The 24,540-nt window shown below is 49.8% G+C and overlaps 1 protein-coding gene across 1 annotated transcript; it reads right to left on the bottom strand.

Moving 5' to 3' along the window:
* Positions 1 to 479: 479 nt before the first annotated feature.
* LOC119308599 (cyclin-D3-2-like) lies at positions 480 to 2,623 on the bottom strand. Its single transcript, XM_037584726.1, has 3 exons — positions 1,591 to 2,623; positions 1,375 to 1,493; positions 480 to 1,263 (listed from the first exon to the last, which is right to left on the bottom strand). Exons 1-3 carry the CDS (start codon positions 2,207 to 2,209, stop codon positions 937 to 939), a joined length of 1,065 nt encoding a protein of 354 aa, XP_037440623.1. The 5' UTR covers positions 2,210 to 2,623; the 3' UTR covers positions 480 to 936.
* Positions 2,624 to 24,540: the final 21,917 nt, after the last annotated feature.

Below are 24,540 nucleotides of genomic sequence, written 5' to 3'. Positions count from 1 at the left end.
CGAGGGGGCAACACATGATAAACTTTGGCCTTGGTGATACTCGAGGGGTGTCGAACTTGGGGGAAAACCTGTGGCCGCACCTTGCCAGGATGGTGTTTACGCACGGCGTCCTTGTTGAAGACATTGCTTTGCAGTCTGCCCAGACGTGTTGTATGGGGTGAAGATGTGGCAGGTCGTTTCTTCCTTGAGGCGAGGCAGGCTGAAACCAACACAGATGTCCAACATCACCAAAACCAACCACGAGGACACCGCGAGTGATCAAGGTGGCGCCTTCATGAAGAAGAACGATATCGTCACCAACCGGACCAAGGGTTTTCCATTTACTCGTCTAGGAGCAAATAACTAATTTTCTTTCAGTCTAAGCACCCTCTAAAAATATTCTTCATAGTTTTCTATTTTGCTCTACATCAGAACATTTCCTCCCGTAGTGCTCGACCCCCGTCTCATTATTAGTCATGGCACATGAACACAGACATTCCATCAGTTTTAATGCCAACGCAGTATGCAGCACACAATCAAGGCACCATCATCAGAGAGAACAAGTGATCAAGGTTTATCCACATTTATTTAGATAAAATGAGAAGCCAGCAAGGGGGGCATTAATCAATGCAGATGTAGATAGAGCTCATGGGAAGTGGGGAATTGCATTCATGGCGCCGTCGTAGAGAGGGAGCAAGCCGGAGATGGAGCAAACTTGCCCTGCCGCCTACCTTGTCCCTCCTCCATGAGAATGCTACTCCAAGAGCCATCAATGGCTAATTCCCTACCTCCTCCCCCCTACAGGAACCGTCTTTTCCAGCCGCATTGCAAAATGACACCTTGTTTACTTCTCCCCCCTGGCCGGCTTCTCATTACGGCCTTCCCTGATCGCCGGCTGTTGTTCTACGGCGAGCTATAGGTAGTAGCTAGTCCGGCGCCGTGGCGCGGAGTTGGCATCTAACGCCAGGCGTCGCGGCTCTCCTCGTCCGGCGGAAGCATCAACACCGTGGCGGTGGCGCGCTTGAGCGGCCGGCCGGGGGGCTCTGGGGAGGAGGACACGGAGACTGACCCCGGCCACGCAGCGGCGGCGCCGGACCGTGAGTCCGCGCTGCTGGACGAGCTCTCGCAGCTGAAGTATGCCGCCGCGCCGATCACGCCGATCGGGCTCAGCGGCGGCGAGTGCAGCCCCGCTGCCGCGCGCTTGCGCTTATTGTCGCCGCCGAAGCCCATGAAGCCCGCCGCCGCCTCCCCAGAGAGGATCTTGACGCACTCCGCCACCTCATCCTGCATTGGTAAGCCCATCAGTTGAGCACAAACAGTGGCACTGGCACGAGTGTGCACGAAGACAGCTGGTAATAATGTGGCAACCGCTAACGACAAGTTTATGGTGCTGACCTCGGGGGCGTTGATGAGCGCCAAGAGCTCTGCGTCGCCGTCGCCACTGCCGTAGCCGGCCGTCGCGAGCAATGCCGCCGCAGCCCACGCCGACGGGCGGTACCGTGGCCAGCTCCAATCTGCCACGCGCGCAAAGTGAGAACGCGCTTGACGTAAAGATCGAGTCTTTTATTCTTGAGACAGCAATGCATGGACGGGGAAGAGCCATGAACCCACCTGGCATTACCGCGAGCAGGACGCTCTCGCACTGGCGCAGGCGCGCGGCGGCTAGGACGGGGTGGAGGAAGGAGAAGGGCGTGACGGGGTGCATCCGCCAAGCGAGCGCTGAGAGCACGAGGAGCTCCATCCGGCGCACCGTCTTGGCATCGAACACGTCGGCGTCGCCGGCGCTCTCGGCGGCGCAGAGCTGGAGGTCGAGGAGCACGGGCACCCGCGTCTCCTCCACCTTGGCGGCGAGCGCCACGCAGGCCACGGCGGCGAGCCGCGCCATCCACGGCTGGTCCCCGAGCCGCAGCACACCGCCGCTGAGGAAGCAACGGTCGAGGTACGCGGCGGCGAGCGCGGCCGTGAGGGCGGAGAAGCCCAGCCTGGCCGCCGCGCGCGTCGCCCACCCCACCGCTGCCTGCCTCCTCGCGTCGCCGCCGTACCCGTCGCCTCCCTCCTGCAGCAGCACCTCCTCCTTGCCCCTGAACACCTCGAACAGCGCCGGCAGGTCGTCGTCAAGAGCCACCGGTGGCTGCTGCTCCGGCCACTGCTCCTCGGCCGGCTCCTGGAACAGGTCGTGGTGCTCCTCTGGGCAGTACAGCGAGTCAACAAAGAGCGCGGCAAAGGCCATGGCTACAACGTGCTCTCGTGGGTACAGATTCAGTGACGTAACGGGGGATAAGTGGTGCTTGGTCCTGCTCAGGGCGCGGCGGGAACGGAAGAGGAGAGCGGCTCCCCTTCCATGGCGAGGCGAGGCGAGGTAGCCGGTTGGCTTTAACTGCGGCTACGGCTGGTTGGCTGCTTTAGCTGGCCTCGAGCAGTGGGAGGCGTGGTGGGGGGCAGTGATGAGCGCAGCACACAGCACAAATGGGATAGGAGGGAAAGGGCGGGGAGGTTTTATTGGGGTTCGGGAGGAAGACGAAGAGAGAGAGAGGGAGAGGGAGAAGGGGAGCGCCACCCGCCACGCGACGCAACGCAACGGCAGGGCAGCAGCTTCTTTATTGCGGGGGTATTGTGCGTGCTGGTGCTGCGGCCTGCGGGCAGGCGGGCACAGGGAGACAGAGAGAGATTGGGGGAGGGGAGGAGAGGTGAGTTGTTGTTTGCTTTTGGTTTTTGCGGGGGGTTTTCGCGGCTTCCCTCGCCCGGGCGTTCAACTTTCGGGGGTTCCCCAGGAAGGACACGAGAGCCGCTGCTGGCGAGCAGTGCTGTCTTTTCTTGCTCTGCTCGCTTGTGATGGATGGACCTTGCCTCCTCGCTGGGACGCTTGCCGCCGAGCCGGCTTTCCCTGCTGCCAAAATCATATTTCCACAAATGCCGTGGCATATTCTCTGTGAAAGGGGATTTTTCAAAGATTTTTTTAATCAAAAAATACGTAGGTTTTCAAATTGTCTTCGGCATGACATGCTCTCCAAAGATATACCCTCATTTCCCGCCAAAACAAAAAGATATACACCCTCACTCACTGTGTTTGAGTCGTATACTTACTTTGATCTTTGGTCTTTTTGCAAAATAGCCCTTCCCATTTACCCGCCATTTCTCTTCGTTTCTTTCACCGGAGAGCACCAGCGCACCTCCAAGGAGTCCACCACAAATTTCTCGCTTTTTCGCCCTCCTCCTGATCCTACCCGCGACCAAATCTCGTCAAAGAACACCATCACACACACGGCTGCATGGCGAGAGCACTAGAGGTATCGGCGGGGATAGGCATATCCAACCTCGTTAAGTCTTGTTTAGCGCCTCCAAGCTACTTTAAGTTACCACCTTTAACTAGTTTGAAACTTCCAAGCCGAAATGGCAGGAGACTCTGGTTTTGCTAATTCGTGTGTAGTCACACATCTCTAGGTTCAACCTATGTAGGCCCTCTCGCATATCCCACCATTCAAAGCCAATGGTTCAAGCATTGTGATGAGTTTAAAAGAGCATTCTAACCAAATCCTCAAGTCTATCCTTTGAAATCTTCTTTACTTGAGATCCGCTACCGTTTTTCAAATACTCCAACCTTTCAATCTTATGGATCCATTATGAGAGTTTGAGTGTGAAGGGGACTACCTTTTGAAGCGCAAACAAAGATTCATCATCAAGCAACCAACTTGTTAATACCTTTTGAGGGTGCGTCCTAGGTGTGCTTGGGATCCTACAGGGTGTGAAGGACCAAAAAGTATGTAAAAGCAAGAAGATATTGATGGGTGTGTTTAAAACTCAATATTCATAAGTTTAAACCTGATATTCTTATATATTTTCTCAGTATATAACTAAATGTTGTCCACTTAACACTTTCAATTGTAAAGCCGTGCGGATCTGCTTGTTTTGTTAAGTTGTTGCATATATGAACATAAGGGGGAGGCTTATTCAAGATCTACATCATGAGAGGATCATTGTGATATAAAGATGGTCGCTAGGAGGCCTAGCCGAGCACTCGTACAAGCGTGCTTGTATCAAGCGGGGTTGCGCCTGCCAAGGTGCTTTCGTGAAGCCCCCCCCCCCTCCATCTGTGCATCTGCGCTCCCAAAACCCTAATCAGGAGGGACTGCAACTATTTAGAGAAGTTAGAGGACTCCAGGTCATCTCTCTCCCTCCTATCTACCTATCTATCTATATGTTTCTCTCTCTGTGTGCCGATTGACACAACCCTCAACTTTTCGCTTCACCAAACCCTCACCAGTCGTCGTCTTCGTAGTCTCCACCACCACCATAATAACTCGACAATAGCTTTAGTCTTGTACTTTGAGATTTCTTGGCGATTGGTGAGATTGTTAGACAATTTAATCATTAACCTTAAAGAAACATTTTGCAATGTCTCTGGTTGGCGATTCAATCGTGATGTGTGTGTTGGCCCCACGGGCTAAGGGTGGACGTTATATTACCTATTTCATATTTTTCTCTTCTTGCCCGTAGGACTGGATGCACCCGATTCACCGAAGGTCGGCAAAGGGCAAAGAGGTGTGGAGGACTACACCAAACAACGGTGAGAACAAGGAATAGTAAGGTAGTTTGATCCAAATCTTTTGGGACTAATGATGCAGTCACGAAAAGCCAAGGTATTGGTCTGGTTTCTCCTCAATAACCATGGAGGCCCGCGAGATGGAATAAGGCCAATGTCGGACAATGTATCCTCAATTCGACGACAGTCAGTCATTGTGTCTTAGTGACATATGTCCCACTTATCAAATGTAAAGCGCCTATGTTCATCGTACCTATGTTTAATTACTAACCTTATGATCCTACTAACACATACGAGGTTGCAGGTGAAACTCTTTGCTGAGAAGTATCTCATATTACTGCTTACAAATATTCCCTTTTGGTAGTTTTTTGTGTTGCTAACACTTGCAACACCTTGATCCCATAAACAAAGAACGAAGGAAACTATTGGAACATGTAATATGTCTTCTAGTAGCACCATCCTTCCCATGATTTGATAAAACTATGGTCTCTAGGGAAAAAGGGACGATGCTACAAGGATGATATTCGGACTGAGGTAACCAAATACGTGGGCAAGAGCTTAGTATGCACTTTTTCGGCGTCGTTGTTGAGACCTTGGAGCTTTCAGCAATGAGTAGCATGACTGTGCCAATAGTAATAACATCGGGAAAAGATCCTTGCATTTACAATCTCCTTCCTTTAATCCCTTTCTTTCATGCAAGCAAACTTTTTTGCTCTTTCAATTTCTAGTCTTGCATTGCATGTGTACAAAGTTTTCGACAATTGTAGCCTGAATTTAAATTGACCATAAAGATAAGAACTGATAGTTGTTATTGTGTTAGTCTGTTTCACATCTTCCAAAATCCAAAATGTCCTACACATAGGCCTCTTTTTAGAATCATTTTTTTAACATCACACCTGATTTCCTTTCAACATGAATTCCGTGGACAATCTCATGTAATAGGGGTATGCCCTCTAGAATGAGTTTGTGCCTACAAACACTTTAGCTACCACCAAACTTATCATGTTAGCGTATTTTATAACTTACATTCAACTAGAAATCAACAAAAAAATCAAAATGATTGTTGCATTAGGTATTTTAGGTATAAAATAAATAATACCATGATTTACACTTTAAATATATATGCACCTTCATGAAATAACACAAAGCAATTTTTATACGTCTCCAACGTAACTATAATTTTTTATTGTTAAATGATATTATATTATCAGTTTTGTATGATTTTTTTATCATTTTATATTATTTTTATGGACTAACTTATTAATTTAGTGCCCAGTACCAGTTCCCGGTTTTTTGCTTGTTTTTGGTTTCACAGAAAAACCGTATCTAGGAAGGTTCAAACACTATGAAATTTTATGACTATTTTTTTATGGAAAATAAGAGACCCTAGAACTTTCGAGAGAAGACCAAGATTCACATAGGGCCCACAAGCGCAGGGGTGCGACCCATCCCCTGGCTGCGCCACCCAGGGTTGGGGGGGGGGGGCTGCTGCTCCGTTTAACCTAATTCATGGCCTATAAATTCCAAATATTTCCAAAACCCATAGAGACACAGAGACAAGAGAATTTTATCGCCGCCGCCAGCCTCTGTTCTGAAGTGATCCCATCTAGAGCTCTGTTCCAAAGCTCCGTCGAAGGGGAAACCATTGGGGTGGCCATCTTCATCAACCTTGCTGCCTCTTTGATGACGTGTGAGTAATTCTGATGATATGTAGATTTATGATCAGATTGTTCATTGATTATAATTGAATATTTTGAATTTTCTTTGTTGTATGATTGAGTAGCTATGTATGATTTCCGAGTTATTTGTCTTCTCTGGCCAAGATAGATAAGCAATTCTTTAAAGGGAGTGATGCATAGTAGTTGGTTCAATCTTAAAGTGATCTTGCCGAGTGGAAGAAAGGGGCAAAGGCATCTGATGTGTTGTTGCTACTAAGGATAAAACAACGGGGATTGATCTTATTGCTATGTTTCTTTCTGTCTACATCATGCCATCCTGCTTATTGCGTTACTCTATTTCTTGCAAACTTAATACTTTGAGTGCATGTTGGATAGCGGTCTTGGTATGGAGTAATAGTAGTAGATGCAATTGGAATGTGGTCTACTTGTTACGGACGTGATGCCTATATGAGATTATGCCATGAATGATCATAGTTATGAATGATGCTTATTTGTCAATTGCCCAACAGTAATTTATTTACCATGCCATTACCTGCTTTCGAGAGAGAAATCACTTGAACCCATGGCCCCCGGGTCCATTCTCTATTATTATTTGTGTTGCTCCATTGCTCTCTGTACTATTTTGTTGTTTGTCACATCATCGTCTATCAATATTTTCTTTTAACCTTGTAACTAGCAAGATGAGGGGATTGACAACCACCTTACCAAGTTGGATGCAAGCATTTGTTTGGTTTGTGTGCAGGTGTTACTTATCTTGTTAGGTTGAAGGCTCATATTGGTTCGATAAACATTGGTTCTTAACCAAAGAAAACACGTTCTGTTGTTGTGCTACATCACCCTTCCTCTTTGGGGAAATCTAACAACTCCTACATGAGTAGCAATCTTCTTTAAGGTATAGTTTACTTCTTTCCAGAATTCGTGGTAAAAAAGTTCAACACGTAGGCCATATGGACCTGCTACGTTGTTATGTTCTGTAACAACATCCTTAATTTTCATAGAAACTCGGTTTTAAAGAAATTTCCATATTTTTGACTAGGTTTTTCTCACAAAATATATATTTTTAATTGATGTCACTACAAGAGGTCCAAACAAGTCTTTGTAGTAATCAGTTACATGCTCAAGAAGATCCTGATCTCCTGGCATTCCACTATTTTACATCATCTGGTCTATAATTGATCAAAAAAGCTTTTGGACATGGGTTGCCTTTTTAGCTATTATCTTTGAGACTATGCCCTTTGTGTACGTTCATCGTGAAATTGCCAAAAGAAATAGGTCGAGGTCAAGAGTTACGCACAAACCCTCGGGATCCAGAACGTTGCGTGTGGGACCCACACCCCTCTAGTGCACCACCTATGGGTGCCTATTCGTGTTGCTTCTCGACCCCCCCTCCCCCGGCGCACGATCATGTGTGACTATTCATATATATTTCATCATTTTCAGAGAAATACTATAAAGCAAACACTTTACATGGAAATATTTATTTATATCCATCAAAGAAAAAACACAATGAAACTTCAAAAGGGATATATAGGCTTAAATTTTATCACTACACCATGCACGGTGGTTCCCCTAGGTTTGTTCGCCGCCATGGTTCTAACACAACCCACATCCCGTGCCTTCCCTTTCGAAACTGCTTGTAAACACTTGTCCCTTTTAATGAGTTATTTGTTTGAATAATTTATCATTATAGTTATAGTGTTCTAGCATGCTAGTGGACTCATGGTTTACGTAAGTGTATTCTTACACAAATAATACGTTGTTACTTGATGTTTTAACCGCCACCTCATGCTGGTTGGACATTTCAAGTATGGTTTTCTCTATGTGAAATATATCCATCTTTAGATATATTGCATTGCAGTTTTGAATAGCTGGTATGGCATGTTCAAATACAAATGGACTTTATGAACATGTTGTCATAATCTTGAAAAAAACATAAATTAAGAGTAAATGACAATTCTTTTAGTAAAAAATCTTGGAGAAATTAAAATATAAAAGAATGTGGAATAAATGAGAAGTGCCTTTGATGAGTTTGTACATATTGTGCATTGTAAACCATAAAAAAAATGTTATTCATTAGAAGATTTTTTGGATAATTACAAGAGGCTAGTGATGAATGCGAACATTCAGGCCAGCAGACACCAACAAGTTCATCTAAGACTACTCTCTCACAAATCGTTGTAGACCTCCTACACATATCCCTGCACACCTTAAACCCTCAACCTTCGTTGCGGTTTGGCGCAATAATTGCCTGGAGCTTTTGAATTGCTACGGTCTGTTGAACACTCGAGCGTTCCTCTGCTTCCACAGTGCCCAAGCAGTGACAATGACTAGAGTATCGAAACTGCGCCGCTCTGCGTGCCGGAACTGGTTCCTCACCTGAAGCCACCATTCCAGGAATGTGTCGTGTGGCTCCGGCCTTCTAACCTGAATGTTGAGCTCCTGGAAACCCAAGTGCCAAACCTCTCTTGCATATACGCACTGGGTCAAGATGTGGTCAACAGTATCTTCTTCCTGCAGGCAGATAAAGCATGGCAAAGGGTGGTCTTGTAGTCCATGTGTGGCATGCCGTCCAAGGTCCAAAGTTGATGTTGAGCTACTAGCCAAGCGGAAATTTTGCACCTAAGGGGCGCCCAGCTCCTCCACACGCAATCCGTGAATGGGCCCCTCTCCAACCCGGCGCAGAGCCTCTGGTAGATGGATCGTGCCATGTATAATCCAAAAACATTGCAAGGCCAAGAGAATTGATCCGCCGACTGTCTATCCATCTGCACAGATCCCACCGCATGCCCAAGGTGCATGAGTTGGCCATGAAAGAGATGTCACCGTCGATATCATGAATCCATCTGTTGTCTTCCATCGCCTCCTGAACCGTCCTTCGGTTGCGCGTGCGTGCTTCAACGCTGTTGTGGATCATCGGAGCGATGTCAATGACCGCAAAGCCATGAATCCATCTATCTCTCTAAAAAAACACACGGCTCCCATCGCCCACCTTAATCTAAACTAGGTTGTCAAACACCTGTCGAGCCATCTTATCATCAGTCATAGGAATGCCCTCCCACGGTCTGTTAGGGTTCGTTCTGCGCAGCCACTCCCAACGAACACGAAGAGCCAAAGCTTGCAGTTGTAAGTTCTTCACACCCAGCCCACCAAGATGAGTCGGCCGACAGATAGAATTCCATGCGACTGGGCAGTTCCCACCACTGACTTTCTCTTTTCCTTTCCAAAAGAACGCTTTCAATCCAACTGTTTATCTCCTCAAAGACCCATCTCGGAGCCTTCAAAACCATTAAGTGGTGAATGGGCCTCGCTGCAGCAACTGAGTTCACCAACACCAACCTGCCGGCCCGGTGAATAAGTCCTCTCTGCCAGGCCGGAATGAAACGCTTCGCCTGATCCAGCAGAGGTTGCCGCTGCGCCCTGGTGAGTTGCCGGATAGCAAGCTCCAGGCCTAGATACTTGCAGGGAAACTCTCCCGCCTGGCACTGTAACACATCAGCCACCCTCTGTTGGTCCTACTCATCCCCTCTAATAAGTATGGCTGAAGATTTGGCGTAGTTGACCTTGAGACTGGATGCCTCACCGAATATGTGTAGGGCTTGTCGAACAAAGTTCATATCCCACGTGGAAGGCCTGATGAACAAAGCCACATCGTCAGCGTATATCGACAGGCATTGCATTGCCGTAATCCCCGTGAGCGAGCTAATGATGCCTTCAACCTCAGCCTTGTTGATAATGCTAGTCAGTGCATCCATCGCTATACGAATAGCAGAGGCGAGATCGGATCTCCCTGCCTCAAACCCCTAGCATGCACAAAGCTCCTTCCCGGGACTCCATTAACGATGACTTTGGTGCTCGCCGTATTGAGCAGCGCAGACACCCAGCCGATCCATTTGCTTCCAAAGCCTTTCACACGAAGGACGTCAAATAAGAACGACCATGCCAGAGAATCGAAGGCGCGCGATATATCCAATTTGAGAAACACCCCAGGATCCCAACGGGCATGAATTTTTCTTGCCACTTGGCGCACGAGCAAGAAGTCATCGTGCAAGCTCCTTCCGAGGATGAAGGCTGATTGATTGGCCACAACAATATCCTTCATCCTCCTCCTCGCTCTGTTCGCGGGCAGTTTGGCGAACAATTTTGCCACACTATGGGGCAGGCTGATTGGGCGAAAGTCCCCAACCTCTTGTGCGTCCGACTTCTTTGAGATGAGGACGATGTGGGCGCGATTAAGCTTGTTGAATCCTTTGTTGTTCCCAACGAACATTATGAGCAAGACGGCCATAATATCATGTTTGATGATTGGCCAAGCTCGATGGTAGAAGGCCCCTATAAAGCCATCCGGCCCCGGCGCGTGCTCAGGTGGCAATTCTTTGATGGTATTCCAAACTTCCTCCTCTCTGAAAATCTGTTCGAGATCCTGAAGATCGGCACCTTCGGTCCCGAGAAACTCGAGGTTCAGGCTGACCGCCCTCGCTTGGGCACGCCCCAGCAGACCCTCAAAGGCCTCGGTGAAGATATCTTCTTTCCGCTCCTAGTCGGTGATTAACTTACCGTTGTGTCTGATGTCAACGATGAAATTCTTCAATCTCCTACCATTTGCCACCGCCTAAAAAAGCTTGGTATTCGCATTTCCCTCCCTAATCCATTGGATCCTCGATTTCTGTCTATCGATCATGTGTCCCAGAGACACGAGGCCCAATAAGGCGTGCTTGAGCGTGCGTCTGAGGCAAAGCCTTTTTGGTTGAAGTTCTTTTTTCCCAACCATGCATGAGGGCTGCATGTAATCTTGGTAGAAGAAGAGAAAGTACAATGTTAAAGAATGAAAGATTTCAAAACAAAGGAGAAGTGCTTGTGTTTTGAGATTTGTGCATTGTGTTTAAGCTCAATCATGAAATCTTCTAGATAATACATGTGTGAGAATAGGGTGAAGTGAAGAAATCATCCAACAAACAATAATACTCGGATTTGCCACCTCTGTATCATTAAACTGGTTTCATTACCGACCACATACTGGTATAGATGCGCCATCGTGCGCCCATAGCACAATTAGCAGACAGAAGTTTGAAGGTTGTTTAGCTTTATACTTTCTCCGTTTTAAAATAGATGACACAACTTTGTACTAGCTTTAGTATAAAGTTGAGTCATCTATTTTAAAAAGGAGGGAGTATATCTTAGCCGTTGGTGTTGTTTTAATGGAGTACCTTGTTGCTCTTACCTTTGCATCGCACAATTGTTACCAGTAGGGAAAGCCAGCACCTAAATAACCGATTTGATATGTACTACAGAGAAGAGAGTGAGCGAGAGAGGCATGGGTGACGCTGCGAGTCAGGATATGGGTCAAGCTGAGGCCGTAGAACTGCACGCAGGTCGAAACCTAACACATTTCTATCACAGCTGCGTGCCTACACTGTCAATAGCATCGTGCTTCTGCCATGCCCATGTCGGCTCCTTGCTGTTGCTGGTCAAACAAGATACCGGGGAGAACAGGAAATTCAACGAGACATCAATCGCACCCCCAAACAACTGAATTAAATTCAAATGAACACATCATGGTGATCTCTTATGGACCGACTATTTTCGGTTGGCCGAAAAAAATAGGTTTAGTTGAACTTTCTTCCGTCCCCCAACAGCCTAGCCCCCTCCTCCCCCCTCCCCCTTGCACGACGGTTGGCGTCACTGTCATGCCGCGCCGCCACCTCTGCCGAGCCATCGTTATCCGTCTAGACCCACCTTTTCCAGCACCAACGACACTCCCTTCGGCCGCACAATCAACCCCATCTCCGCGTCGTCCTTGTCATTTGATCGGTTGGTCGACGCCTGCCACGGAATCTAATCTAAGCGAACTACACTAATATTCAGGTTGCCCAAAGAATAGCAAATTCATATTCATATCATGGGTCCCCCTCCCCCTGCCTCAAGCCGAAGACGTCGTCCCTCCACGTAGCCACGGCGTACAAATCGGTTGCCTTGTGAAGGAGGAGCCGGCATCGCCGCTACTAGCACGGCAAGGCCTTCAAGGAGGAGGTGGCGCCGTTGGCAATCGCGAAAGAGCGTGGGTGCATCCTCCACTACCTCGGTGACCGTGGCTCCGCATCGTCGAGGAGCATCGTCACGGTGGAGGACAGGGCGGCGGGGCATGCTCAGCGTTCGCCAAGTCGAACGAGGCGTCGGCCTGGGTCCACGCGGACCCCAGCCTTGGGGAGGACTAGGGCTGCGACCGGTCGCCCGCCACCACGGAGACGAAAGCGTGGCGTCGTCGCTGTCTCGATGGGGAGCTCGCCAAGATCGGCGAGGAGGGTCGCTCAGCGACACCTCCTTCGCAACCAGCAGGGGCAAGGCCGTCAGGGCACCCTGGTCAGGGTCGGCATTGGCCGAGGCGGCCCTCCACACGACGCAAGAGGAAGCTTAGCGGCTCCTCCGCGAGCTCCATGCGACTGCTGGGCCGGCGTCCCCGCGCCATTCCGCCGCTGGAAGGACTACTACGACGACGATGACACCGACACGGAGGGCAACGACGGTGCCACTGGCCATCTGGCCACGCGTAATTTATCATCCCCTTCGAGCGAAACGTCTGCTTAATAGCTTCACCGTTGTTTAGTTTGTACTCTACCCATGTTACTTGATGACATATATTTTCTCTATTAGATGTCGCTCAAACGGATATATCTAGCACTGAAATATGTGTACATACACAGCGACAACTAATATAAAAGGAAGGGAGTACTACATAATGAAAACAGATGTAGTAATCTTAGAAAAAAAACATTTGAACCGGCCGAGCAGTGGCGAAGCTTGATGGGGGCTAGCCATGGCCCTCCAATCTAATTCTTATAAATTAGTCTTGATTACTCATCACTAAATGGTCTATACATCACTTCACTATGGGTTGCAATTTCTTAGTCACTGACTCTCCTCCGCAGCCTTACGTTTCTAGTACTTTGTTGTTGTAGTATAGTACAGTATGATTTAGCTTTTGCTTTATTTGCATTGTCTTTAGGCCCATCCATCTTGACATTCTGTTCAAGGTCCGACACTGAATATTTAGAAGAAAAGGAGACACCGAGCATGGAGCTGATAGAGTGATAGTACGGCTGTGCCGTGGATTACGGCCCAGGCTTTTGTTGTTGGGAGGCTCCACGCGATCTGATCAAGGATCACACGACAGCTGAAGTAAATCATTCGTGTCGATTGAGTCATCACTGGGCTAGTACCCTCATCAATGATCGAGATCTTAGCCCAAATACTTGCACACGGTGTTAACTCTGACTGTGACCTACATGCCGATCGAGTGTCCGTACATACTACACTCATACACCGATCTTCCCTCATCTCCATCAATGATTATCATTTATCTTCATTTGTTCTTGTAGGAGCATGGCTTGTATCCAAAAATTCACTAGAATTTCTGAATTTGGCTTTCGCCCCGCTTTATAAATATAGCAACCATCATGTTCATACAATAGATTCAAGTGCCGTGCCGGAAATAAAAATAGTCTGCTGGACATGCGCACACAAGTTGAACTCAGCTAGCTTTGTCCCCCTTGCTATCTTGAATCACGATTGCCATGAAACGCCACCTCCCTAGCCAAGTAAGAGCATCTCCAGCAGTTGGCCCCACAGGAGACGCGTAAAATCGTTGCTTGGGGGCGGGCCGACGCAAAAAATCAACCTGGGGGCAAGTGGGTTCCCTACCGCCGAACCTCTAGGCGCCGTTTATGTTAAAAAAAAGTATTCAGCAAAGTTCGGCTAAAATTCGCTTAAAATTCGGCAAACTGGGCATATGTTAGACATGTTCGACATTTTACATAGCAAATTTATTAAAAAAGGCCGAAACTACAACTACGGCCCAAAAAAGTCGCTGAGCGCGGCGAAGTCGCCGCCGTCGCCGCCATCCTCGCCGTCGTCGGCGGCGGCCTTCTCCTCCTTGACGTGGCCGCCCCTGCTGGACCCCTGCCCAGCGTCGCCATGGCGGACCTGTGGCGGTGGCGGCGCGTCGTCGTCGTCGTCGTCGCTGTCGTCGAGGACGACGACGCCTCCTTCGCCGATGTTCGAAGTGCTCTAGGGCGCGGCGCTGGCGCTCCATCTCCATGTGCAGCCAGTCGTCACGCGCCCATTTCAGGGCCGCCGCCTCGTCGAGCTCCCCGGTGCCGTGCTCCGTCTTCACGACGGGGAGCCCAGACTCCGTTTTCACGATCGCGAGCCCCGGCTCCGTCTTCGGTTTGACGAAGCGCGGAGGAGCCGAGGAGGAGGCGCCGGCCGCCCTCATTTATGACGATGCAGGCGCTGCGAGTGTGCTAGGCCGAGCGGCGTCTCCGCTGCGGGCTCGGCCTTGACGCCGAACACCGCCGGTGAGCCGGAGGAATGGGAAGAGGAGCGGGAGGAGTGGGAGGAGGAAGTTAAGGAGGAGCCGAACCTCCTAGGCATCCATTGCCCGGTGCTCCGGCGGTGGACCGGGGCGGCCGCCGCGGCAGGGTATGCCAGTGGCGGGTCGTTGTCGCCCTCGAGGTGCTCCAGCACGTCCTGGAGCGCGCGGCCGGGGGCGCCCCAACATACGCGGCGCCCCTCGCTGTTCTTGACGCCGCCCACCATCGGCGCCGCGTTGGTGGACGCCAGCCTCTGCTCTTGGCGGTGCTGGAAGTACGCCGCCCATGACGCGTGGTTGTCGGTGGCGTACTGGGGGAGGGCGTGCTGCTCCTGTGTCAGGGAGGCTCGCACGTGGTCGACCTCGGCGGCGAAGAAGGCGGGGCTCGCCTCGACGTTGGGCACCGGGGGAATGGGCACACCCTCATTGCTGAGCCTCCACCCTGTCTGTTCGGCGCGCATGTCCGGTGGCGCCGGGATGTTCGCCTCGAAGAGTAGCCACGCCTCCCACTCGTGGAGCGAGCAGCGGCCTAAGCCGTTGGTCACCGCCGCGTCGCCGAGGAATCGCGCGGCCATCGGGCTTGGGAGAGAGGGAGAGGGAGGGAAGAAGCGTCGGCGAGTGGCTGCACACGAGGGAAGAGGGAGAGCTCGGCGACGGTCGATGGCGGCCGTGGGCTGGTGTGGCCAGAGGCGAGGGAATCCACCGGCTTATATAGCCCGCGCCGTGTGTACGCGTGGCGGGAGGGGAGGCGTCGCTGCGCCGCCCCTCATGCGCCGCCCGTGAGGAATCAATGGAAGGCTCACCGGCAGCAGCCTTGCCATTGATTCCACGCGGGAAACCGAGGCGTTCCGATGACGACGAGGCGCGCGTCGCTGACTCGGCGGGCCCGCGGCTCTTTCGCGCCAAAACCTCTCGCCCTGGCGCCCTTAGGCGCCCCCAGCGCGCCGGGTTCAGCCCGGGTCCGCCGACGCTGATTTCGGCCCAAACCGGTGAAAAACGGGCTCCTGGAGGCGCGACTGGGCCGTTTTTTCGGCGGCGGCGTGAAAAATCGCCTGGAGGGACCGTGTTGGGGACGCGGCTGGAGATACTCTAACCACTAGCTGGTCCTCCTGTTAGGAGGTCGTCACTCTATTATCACCAACCAATGTCACCACCACCTTAAACACGACCAACGACACCGTCCTTGAGAGTTTTGTTAGACATTTGCTTGTTTAGACGTGTGAGGAGCACACATCGGGCCTGGCATATGAGCCAACATGGAGCCAAATTCAACGCCAGAGAGGCCGGTGACCAAAATGACCAAAAGAGTTAGATTTGGTTACAATTTTAGGGGTGGATTACTTTTTAGTTAACTTTTAGGAACGGGTCATTTTTTGTCAATTTTCACCAGTTTTGCAATATAGTATCTGCATGGTAAAGTTAGAACCTTTAGACATTCACTTTTGCGTGACGGAGTGATAGAGGCTCATTATCTTAGTGACTTCACCATCTCTTGTTCACCCCATGATATGTTTTGGCATTGTGATCTTTGCTTAAGCCTCTCATGAAGTCCTTTTCTTAATTATAGAGATGACAAAAGTATATTGTCTTCATTTTTTAATAGAAAATCTGGTCTTACGAGGAAACATTCGGAGCCTATGTGTGTCGTGGTGATCTCACGGCAGATGCCAAGGGATGGCTAAAGAGAGGGACAGGCTCGAGGGCACCGGTGGGCTCTAGAGGCGGGGCTGGTACGAGCAGGCGAAGGACACAAGACGTACCCAGGTTCGGGGCTCCCCGGAGAGATAACACCCTAGTCCTGTCGAGTGTGGTTTATGGATTAGAGGGGCATACAGAGGATGCCGCCCCGGCCGGAGCACCGCAAGGGACGCCGTCCGGAGCGTAGGAGCCGACGCCTATCGCGGAGGAGCCGGCTGGAAGCGAGCACGCCCTGGTGATCAGGCTGCCGCACGCGATGCCGGGAAGCAAACCCACCGCTGGGTCGCAGCAGTCTCGAGCCAGAACCGGCGGGGCCATGGTCGGGCCACACGCCCAAGAGGAGGCGACCATGGACGCCGTGCGCCAGCTTCTCCGCGGGCGCGCAGAACGGCTTCACGCCTTCGCCCCGGGCGAACTGGAGCAGACGCGGGAGCTGGAGTGCTCTATGATTGTGAGTTTCCTTCTTTTCTTGGCTTGCCTTTCCGGCTGGTCAATGGGGGCGTGCGAGCGCATCCACTGGGTGTAGCCCCCGAGATTCAGGCCAACTATGAAGTAGTTGGATCGAATCGTAAAGTGTCTTTGTGGTTTTTGCTAACCCTTGCTTCACTTGGACGATCTCCGAGTCGGCATCCACAATTTGTTCCTAGAGAAGCACCGCGAGGTGAAGGTGCAGCTTGCCGCCAAGGAGCAGGTGTTCCATCTTGCCGAAGGTACGTCCTGCGTGCTTTTTGTGGGGGCATGCCAGCGCACCCACTGGGTGTAGCCCCTGAGATTCAGGCCAACTATGAAATAGTTGGGTCGAATCTAAAAGGTGTTCTTCTTCTTTCCTTACGGTATCTGACTTGAAATCTCGTTGCGCAGCAACCGCGGCCAAGGTGCCAGATCTGCAAACCCGGCTGGCGGAAGCCGGCCAGCAACACGGCCAAGTGGTTGCTGACAACGGCTAGCTCCAAGTCAAGGTGGAGCGGCTGAAAGCGGAAGCCGCCAAGGCGGCGGAGGCCCACCAGGCAGAGGGATGAGCACGCGAAGGCGGCTGCCGCTAAGGACGACAAGCTGAAGGCGGCCGTCGACAAGCGCGCCGATCTTGAGAAGGCGCTCGAAGCCCGCGGCCGCGCAGGAGACCTGGAGCGGCACGGTATGTTGTGCGAGGCGCAACATCTGGACGAGCTCCTCGTCAGTTAGTACTTCTTCATTTATTTTGCCGGGTTGCGAGTCAGCCGGGTTTTTATATGTGGAAGTGCAATCATGCCCTTACATCAAGTTTCTGATGTTGATGACAATATACATTTCGGGGACTAACTAAGTTCGTCAAGTAAATCTCAGGTACTAGTCCCCGGATGACAAACGTGTGTGGATCATAGACATACGGAGTTGATATTACTCAAGGACGAAATACTAGATCAAAAAGATTGTATCTTTGTTTATTCTTGAGTATAGGGTTCCCGCACTATTAAGAGGGGATCGGTAGGGGTAGTGAAGGACGTGCTCATGTCAGAAAACCTAGCTTCTCCATCATAGGCACATACACTATAAGCTGGAGTTTAAATATTGCCTCTGCTCCCATGTCGGATGTCCGGCATGCACGCCGGATGTCCGCCCCCCTGATGACCAAAGAGCATTTGCGATGCTGATATTTCCAGATGTCCAGCCACACTGCCGGATGTCTGGGCACTCCGTGTCCCCGGATGTCCGGGCTAGCCAGCCGGATGTTCAGCCACAGCTAACTAGAGAGCGTATGGGTTGTGTGAAATCGCGGGATGTCCGACCACCATGCCGGATGTCCGGGACTACCAGCCACACCGGATGTCCGGCCTCTCTATTTTATTCACTCCTCTCTGTTTTACGTGTTACACTATGCCGGATGTCCGGCCCCTAGCCCAGATGTCCGGCCTACCCCTGTCACTTACACTACAACGGCCATCTTTGCTCCAATACTATATATAGCCTTCTTCCTCCATGGGAGAGGGTTGACCATTCACTTTGAGCAATCCCTAGAACACATTTCACTCTCTCTCTCACACACACTCATACACCAAATCTTAGATCCTGAACGGATTTGAGAACATTTGTGAGAAGTTGTCCAATCAAGTGATAGGTCCACTCCTTCCCCTTCTTTGCACCAAAGGAATTCATGATTTGAGCAAGTCTTGAGCTTTTCCCCATCGTTCTTATTACTCTTAATGGTTGGAGACTCCTAGGCGGTAGGAGTACTTCGGAGAGGAATCGACCATTGTGATTACTCCCGAAAAGTTTGTGAGGGTTTGAAGACCACACCAAGGTCTACCACTAGTGGTTGAGAATCGCCTTCGTGGTGATATCTCAAAGAGAGAATAGGCTGAGCCTTCGTGGCATTGGTGTGCCTTCATGGTAACACCCACCTCTCTAGACGGTGACGTAGCTTCCCTCCAAGGAAGTGAACATTGGCATACATCCTCGTCTCTCGGAGTTGTGGTTATTCCTAACTCTAACTCCCTACTTGTGGTTACTTGTCTCTTAGTCTTTACTTGTATCATATTGTGCTTGCTTGCTCATATACTTGTGGTACTTGTTTACCTTGCTTAGCTCTTAGTATCACACTTGCAATTGTTAGGTTCACTTTCATATTCCGCGTTAGTGCCTAAAATTGCTAAGTAAGAATTAAAATTTGTATGTGTACCTATTCACCCCCTCTAGGTCCATCTCGATCCTTTCAATTGGTATTAGAGCCTCATGCTCTATTCTTGTGGCTTAACCGCCTAGAGCAAGATGAACCCCGATGGGACTCCCCTTGTTGCAGATCAGAAGGAGAAGGGTACGGCTTCTTCCGAAGTCAAGTCCTTCACTTCTGAGGTTCTGGAATGGACCCTTTCTAAGCAAATGTAGGACCTTAATGCTTCTCGTGAGGCCTTGGTCCAAATGAGGTTAGCCACATTAACCACGATGCTCACACCACTTTCAGGTGGTGCAGTCTCGAGGCCAACTGTGCCTACCCTGTCACTTGGTCAACAACCTCCTAGCAATGATCAATCTAGTGTTCCATGGTTTTATGCTAGACCTCAAGTAGAGAAACCTAAGTATAATCGTGGAGGAAAACCTCCTTTGCTTGATGACAGTTCCAATTTTGCTTTGTGGAGAGTTGGTATGCAAGATCATCTTAGGTACGCTAATGATGAAATGTGGGACATCCTGGAGGATGGCTACAACCCTGTCGACCCAAAGAATCTCACTCCGAGAGAGATTTATGACAAGCATCTCAACGACACCACAATCATGTGCATAAGAAAAGGAATGAATGATAAGCAAAGGAGACCTTACATACACATCACAAGTGCCAAGGAATTATGGGACAACATTGTAAGGACCAAGACCAGTACCTCCACTCTCCGGCTTGCTCAGTATGAAATTGCCAAGGGTTAATTGCAAAACTTTTGTATGGATAAAGGTGAATCCCCCAAGCAGCTCCTTGAGCACCTCATGACTCTCACCGCCGACATTGAGTCATGTGTCTGTGACAAGGCACAAGATGGATTCAACTTGACTAAGCAATTTCTCATGGACAAATTGCTTCATGCTCTTGCTCTATATCATCACCAAATGGTGTGGGACATAAGGCAACATCATCGATTCAAGGAAATGAATCCGGATGACATCATATCCACTTTTCAACTATTTGAAGAATCCAAGGAAAATGCTACAAAACATCTTGCCATGCATGGTGAAGGAAATATGCCCTAGAGGCAATAATAAACTTGTTACTTTATATCCTTATTCATGATAAATGTTTATTATTCATGCTAGAATTGTATTGATCAGAAACATTAATACATGTGCGAATACATAGACAAACACTGTATCCCTAGTGAGCCTCTACTTGACTAGCTCGTTGATCAAATATAGTTAAGGTTTCCTAACCATGGACATGAGTTGTCATTTGATAACGGGATCACATCATTAGGAGAATGATGTGATGGACATGACACATCCGTTAGCTTAGCATATTGATCGTTCAGTTTTAGTGCTATTGCTTTCTTCATGTCAAATACATATTCCTTCGACTATGAGATTATGCAACTCCCGGGTACCGGATGAATACCTTTTGTGTTATCAAACGTCACAACATAACTAGGTGATTATGAAGATGCTCTACAGGTATCTCCGAAGGTGTCTGTTGGGTTGGCATAGATCGAGATTAGGATTTGTCTCTCCGAGTATCAAAGAGGTATCTCTAGGCCCTCTCGGTAATACACATCATAAGAAGCCTTGCAAGCAAAGTGACTAATGAGTTAGTTACACGATGATGTATTGCAGAACGAGTAAAGAGACTTGCCGCTAATGAGGTTGAACTAGGTATGAAGATACTGATGATCGAATCTCGGGCAAGTAACATACCAATGACAAAGGGAATAACGTATGTTATCATTATGGTTCGACCGATAAAGATCTTCGTAGAATATGTAGGAACCAATGTGAGCATCCAGGTTTCGCTATTGGTTATTGACCGGATAAGTGTCTCAGTCATGTCTACATAGTTCTCGAACCCGTAGGGTCCGCATGCTTAATGTTCGATGATGATTTAGTATTATATGAGTTATATGATTTGATGACCGAATGTTGTTCGGAGTCCCGGATGAGATCACGGACATGACGAGGAGTCTCGAAATGGTCGAGAGGTAAAGATTGATATATAGTATGATAGTATTCAGACACCGGAAGTGCTCCGGAATGTATCGGGTAGTTATCGGAGTATCAGGGGAGTTACTAGAACCCCCGGGGGAAAGATATGGGCCATATGGGCCATAGGAGGGGAGCACACCAGCCCGCAAGGGGTGCCCCCTGTCGGTGTTAAAACTGGCGGATCTCGGGTAGGGGGTCCCGAACTGTGCGTCTAAGGCTAATGGTAACAGGAGGCGGGGGACACGATGTTTACCCGGGTTCGGGCCCTCTCTATGGAGGTAATACCCTACTTCCTGCTTGATTGATCTTGATGATATGAGTATTACAAGAGTTGATCTACCACGAGATCGTAGAGGCTAAACCCTAGAAGCTAGCCTATGATTATGATTGTTGTTGTCCTACGGACTAAACCCTCCGGTATATATAGACACCGGAGGGGGCTAGGGTTACACACAGTCGGTTACAGAGAAGGGAATCTACATATCTGAATTGCCAAGCTTGCCTTCCATGCAAAGGATAGTCCCACCCAGACACGGGACAAAGTCTTCAATCTTGTATCTTCATAGTCCAACAGTCCGACATAAGCATACAGTCCAGCTGTCCGAGGATCCCCTAATCCAGGACTCCCTCAGTATCCCCTGAACCAGGCTTCAACGGTGATGAGTCCGGCGTGTAGATTGTCTTCGGCATTGCAAGGCGGGTTCCTTCTTCGAATACTCCAAAGAAGATCTTGAACACAAGAATCGTGTCCGGCTCTGCAAAACAAATTCCACATACCACCGTAGAGAGCACAATATTCCACGAGTCTAATCTGCTGACAACTTTCCCCTAGCGTGACATCAGGCCACGACCCGGTTATTATCCAAACTGTTTTTCCAACCTGCCACTACACGTCTTGCGAGGTGGTTTTATTGGCATGTCTTGTCGAAGCAGAGATCGTGTCCCCCTTATTACGGGATTCTCATCAATACGGGCGTGGGTAACCCAACCATCCCATTAGTATGACTCCTGGGTTTAGGCAAGTTCCAAACGGCGGAGCGGAGGACACTTGACATTCATCCCCTTTATAAAGAGGTCAAGACCTGCCCTTTTCTTTCCACGCCTGATCCTTCCCTTCTCCCACCTCGAGTTCCAACACCCAAGGTTTAGTCCAAGTGCTCTGGACCTTCAACCATGTCCGGCTCCAACCTTCAAGGCCGGTGGATGGCCTCTTACGTTACAGAGGAGGACATCAAGAAGCTTAGGGAGGCTAGGTATCTGACCACCGAAATCCTTCACAGGCTTCCTGCTCAAGGGCAGGTTATCCCTACTCCCAAACCCAACGGGAGCATCGTGTTCATCTCCCACTTCCTCCGAGGGCTAGGCTTCGGTCTTCATCCCTTTGTTAGAGGGCTCATGTTTTATTACGGGCTAGATTTTCATGATCTAGCTCCAGATTCCTTCCTTCACATCTCGACGTTCATCGTTGTGTGTGAGGCCTTCCTCCGTATTACCCCACACTTCGGCTTATGGCTCAAGACCTTCAATGTGAAGCCGAAGATGATCAAAGGGCGACACGGAGAGTGTGGAGGTGCTATTATAAGCAAAGGCGTCGATGCTTTATGGCCAAAGGGTTCCTTTCCGGAAGTTTCTGACCTATGGCAACGGGAGTGGTTTTATATCACGGCACCCCGAGGTAGAAAGTGGGCGGTCGCCCCGGCCTTCCGCTCCGCTCCTCCGCCACAGCTTGCATCATGGGTCAACAAGGGGCTGGACTGGGGACCGGTTGATGACGTGCGGACATTGCAAAGCCGCATTCGGGATCTCCTTAAGAAGGATATCAGTCTCGTCAAAGTAATTCAAGTAATGCTAGTTCGTAGGGTCTTGTCCTGCCAACGTCGACCTCTCCGTATGTGGGAGTTCAACCCAGAAGGACCGCAAACTGTTCAACACTTCTTTGGCAGGACGCTCGAAGGAATGTATGAATTATTCTTCGGATCACGAATAAAGTGTCCGGTCACCACATAGGATGTGGGCCTCGAGTGCAACCATCCAGATACCCGGGTAAGTAATTCCGCGATCGAACATGCTGTCATTATATTTGTCACAACATTATTCTGAAAAACCACCCTCGGCCAGGATTGGATAAGAAAGGCGGAGAGGATCAAGTGTTCAGCCCCTCTTCCCGAAGACTCGCCGGATCCTGTACTAACCACGATGTTGGCCCGCGCACCTTATCAAGTGCCATCAGGGGAGGACAAGGAGAGGAATGGGGAAGCCAAAAGCGGATTTCATGCTGGAGGTACGTTACGCATCCTAACCGAGGAAATTAATACCCCCGTGTCGGAGGATGAACGAGGAGGAGAATCTAGCATCCCCTCCCCCCACGGGAAGAAAAGGACCACCCTCGAAGACTTGGAAGCAGAGGTCTCCAAGCGAGGGAAGAAACCTTCATTAGGGGGCCTTGCCCCGAAAGGCAACATTGCTGCACAACGCCCACAGGGGGTCCAGCCGTTAACTGAGCCGTAAGTGAACAAAGTTGCTTAGTAAGCACACCCCGTTCTTTTCTTGAGAACAACGACGGAGACATATGTTTTGCAGTTCGGCTCATCGCCTCCCTCCACAATGTTCGTCCTCGGGGGATCTTCTTCCGGAGATGATGGAGAGCAAGACACCTCCTCATACTTCTCCGCCTCATGAGGTGGATGATCTCGAGGTGTCGTCCCGGAGGATCTCTCCTGATCCGCAAAGACCGGAAGGTAACTATTCGGCCGCTCAAAGTCCGGGGTTTTCGGCTCCTAGAGAGACCAAAAGAAAAAGCCCGGAACTGTCCGATATACAACCGGACACATTGACGGGTCTTCTGCAACAATCGGTTATCTCAGAGGCACATCGTACCTTAATGGGTATGGTGGTTGAGAAGATATCATCCGCAAAAAGCGGGTTGAATGAGGCTTTTACGAGCCTGCTAAGAGGCTTTGAGGTACGCAAAGTGATATTCTTTGATTGTACCATAAACGCAAGGTGCACTTTGTATAGATAGTAGCCCCTGAGACTCTGGTTGCCATCCGGACGAGGCGAGCAGAGGATCATAGTCTCTGATAATGATGGTGCCAATTTTGTATACAGGCGGCTGTAGCTCCGGCGGCTGACCGGACTGCTGAATTTGCCGAATTGAGGCGGTAACTTGACGTGGCGGATGCGGACATCAGGCTTGTGAACAAGCGGCTTGACGAGGCACAAGGTATGTATATTTGGGTGGTCAGCAAATATTAATAGGAGCATGATGCTAGGATTTATAACATGCTTTGACTGCAAGATGGTGCTGCTGTCGTGGAGACCCTTCGGGCAGAGCTTGCCCGAGGCAAGGAGCAAGCCAGGAGAAGCAATGCGGCTGCCGTGAAGGCAACTGAAGAATTAAAAGCCGAACATGCTGCTCATCGCCAAAGTGAGGATAAAATAGCCAACATGGCTCTTGAGCTACAAAATGCCGCCAACCGATATGAGCTTCTCGAGAGGGAAAACCAAACGGAAACGGTGACCTGAAGAAGGCCTTAAAAGGAGCAAAGGAAACTCGCTCTGAGATCAGAGTAGCGTGGGAGGAGCTTCGGCAAGCCGGTGATATCGCGCTGGGAAGCCCTTTTTAT

The sequence above is a fragment of the Triticum dicoccoides genome, chromosome 5B (assembly GCF_002162155.2).
Source record: "Triticum dicoccoides isolate Atlit2015 ecotype Zavitan chromosome 5B, WEW_v2.0, whole genome shotgun sequence".
Classification (NCBI taxonomy): Eukaryota; Viridiplantae; Streptophyta; class Magnoliopsida; order Poales; family Poaceae; genus Triticum; species Triticum dicoccoides.
Note: the sequence above shows the minus strand (reverse complement) of the source record. Positions and strands in the feature narration are given on the sequence as shown.

Bases quoted from the DNA above. Each gene is read 5' to 3' on its own strand.
- LOC119308599 (XM_037584726.1), bottom strand. From the start codon at position 2,209: ATGGCCTTTGCCGCGCTCTTTGTTGACTCGCTGTACTGCCCAGAGGAG. The intron at 1,494-1,590 runs GTGGGTTCATGG...CGCGCGTGGCAG, and splicing joins CCTGCTCGCGGTAATGCCAG to ATTGGAGCTGGCCACGGTAC. The intron at 1,264-1,374 runs GTCAGCACCATA...TTACCAATGCAG, and splicing joins CGCTCATCAACGCCCCCGAG to GATGAGGTGGCGGAGTGCGT.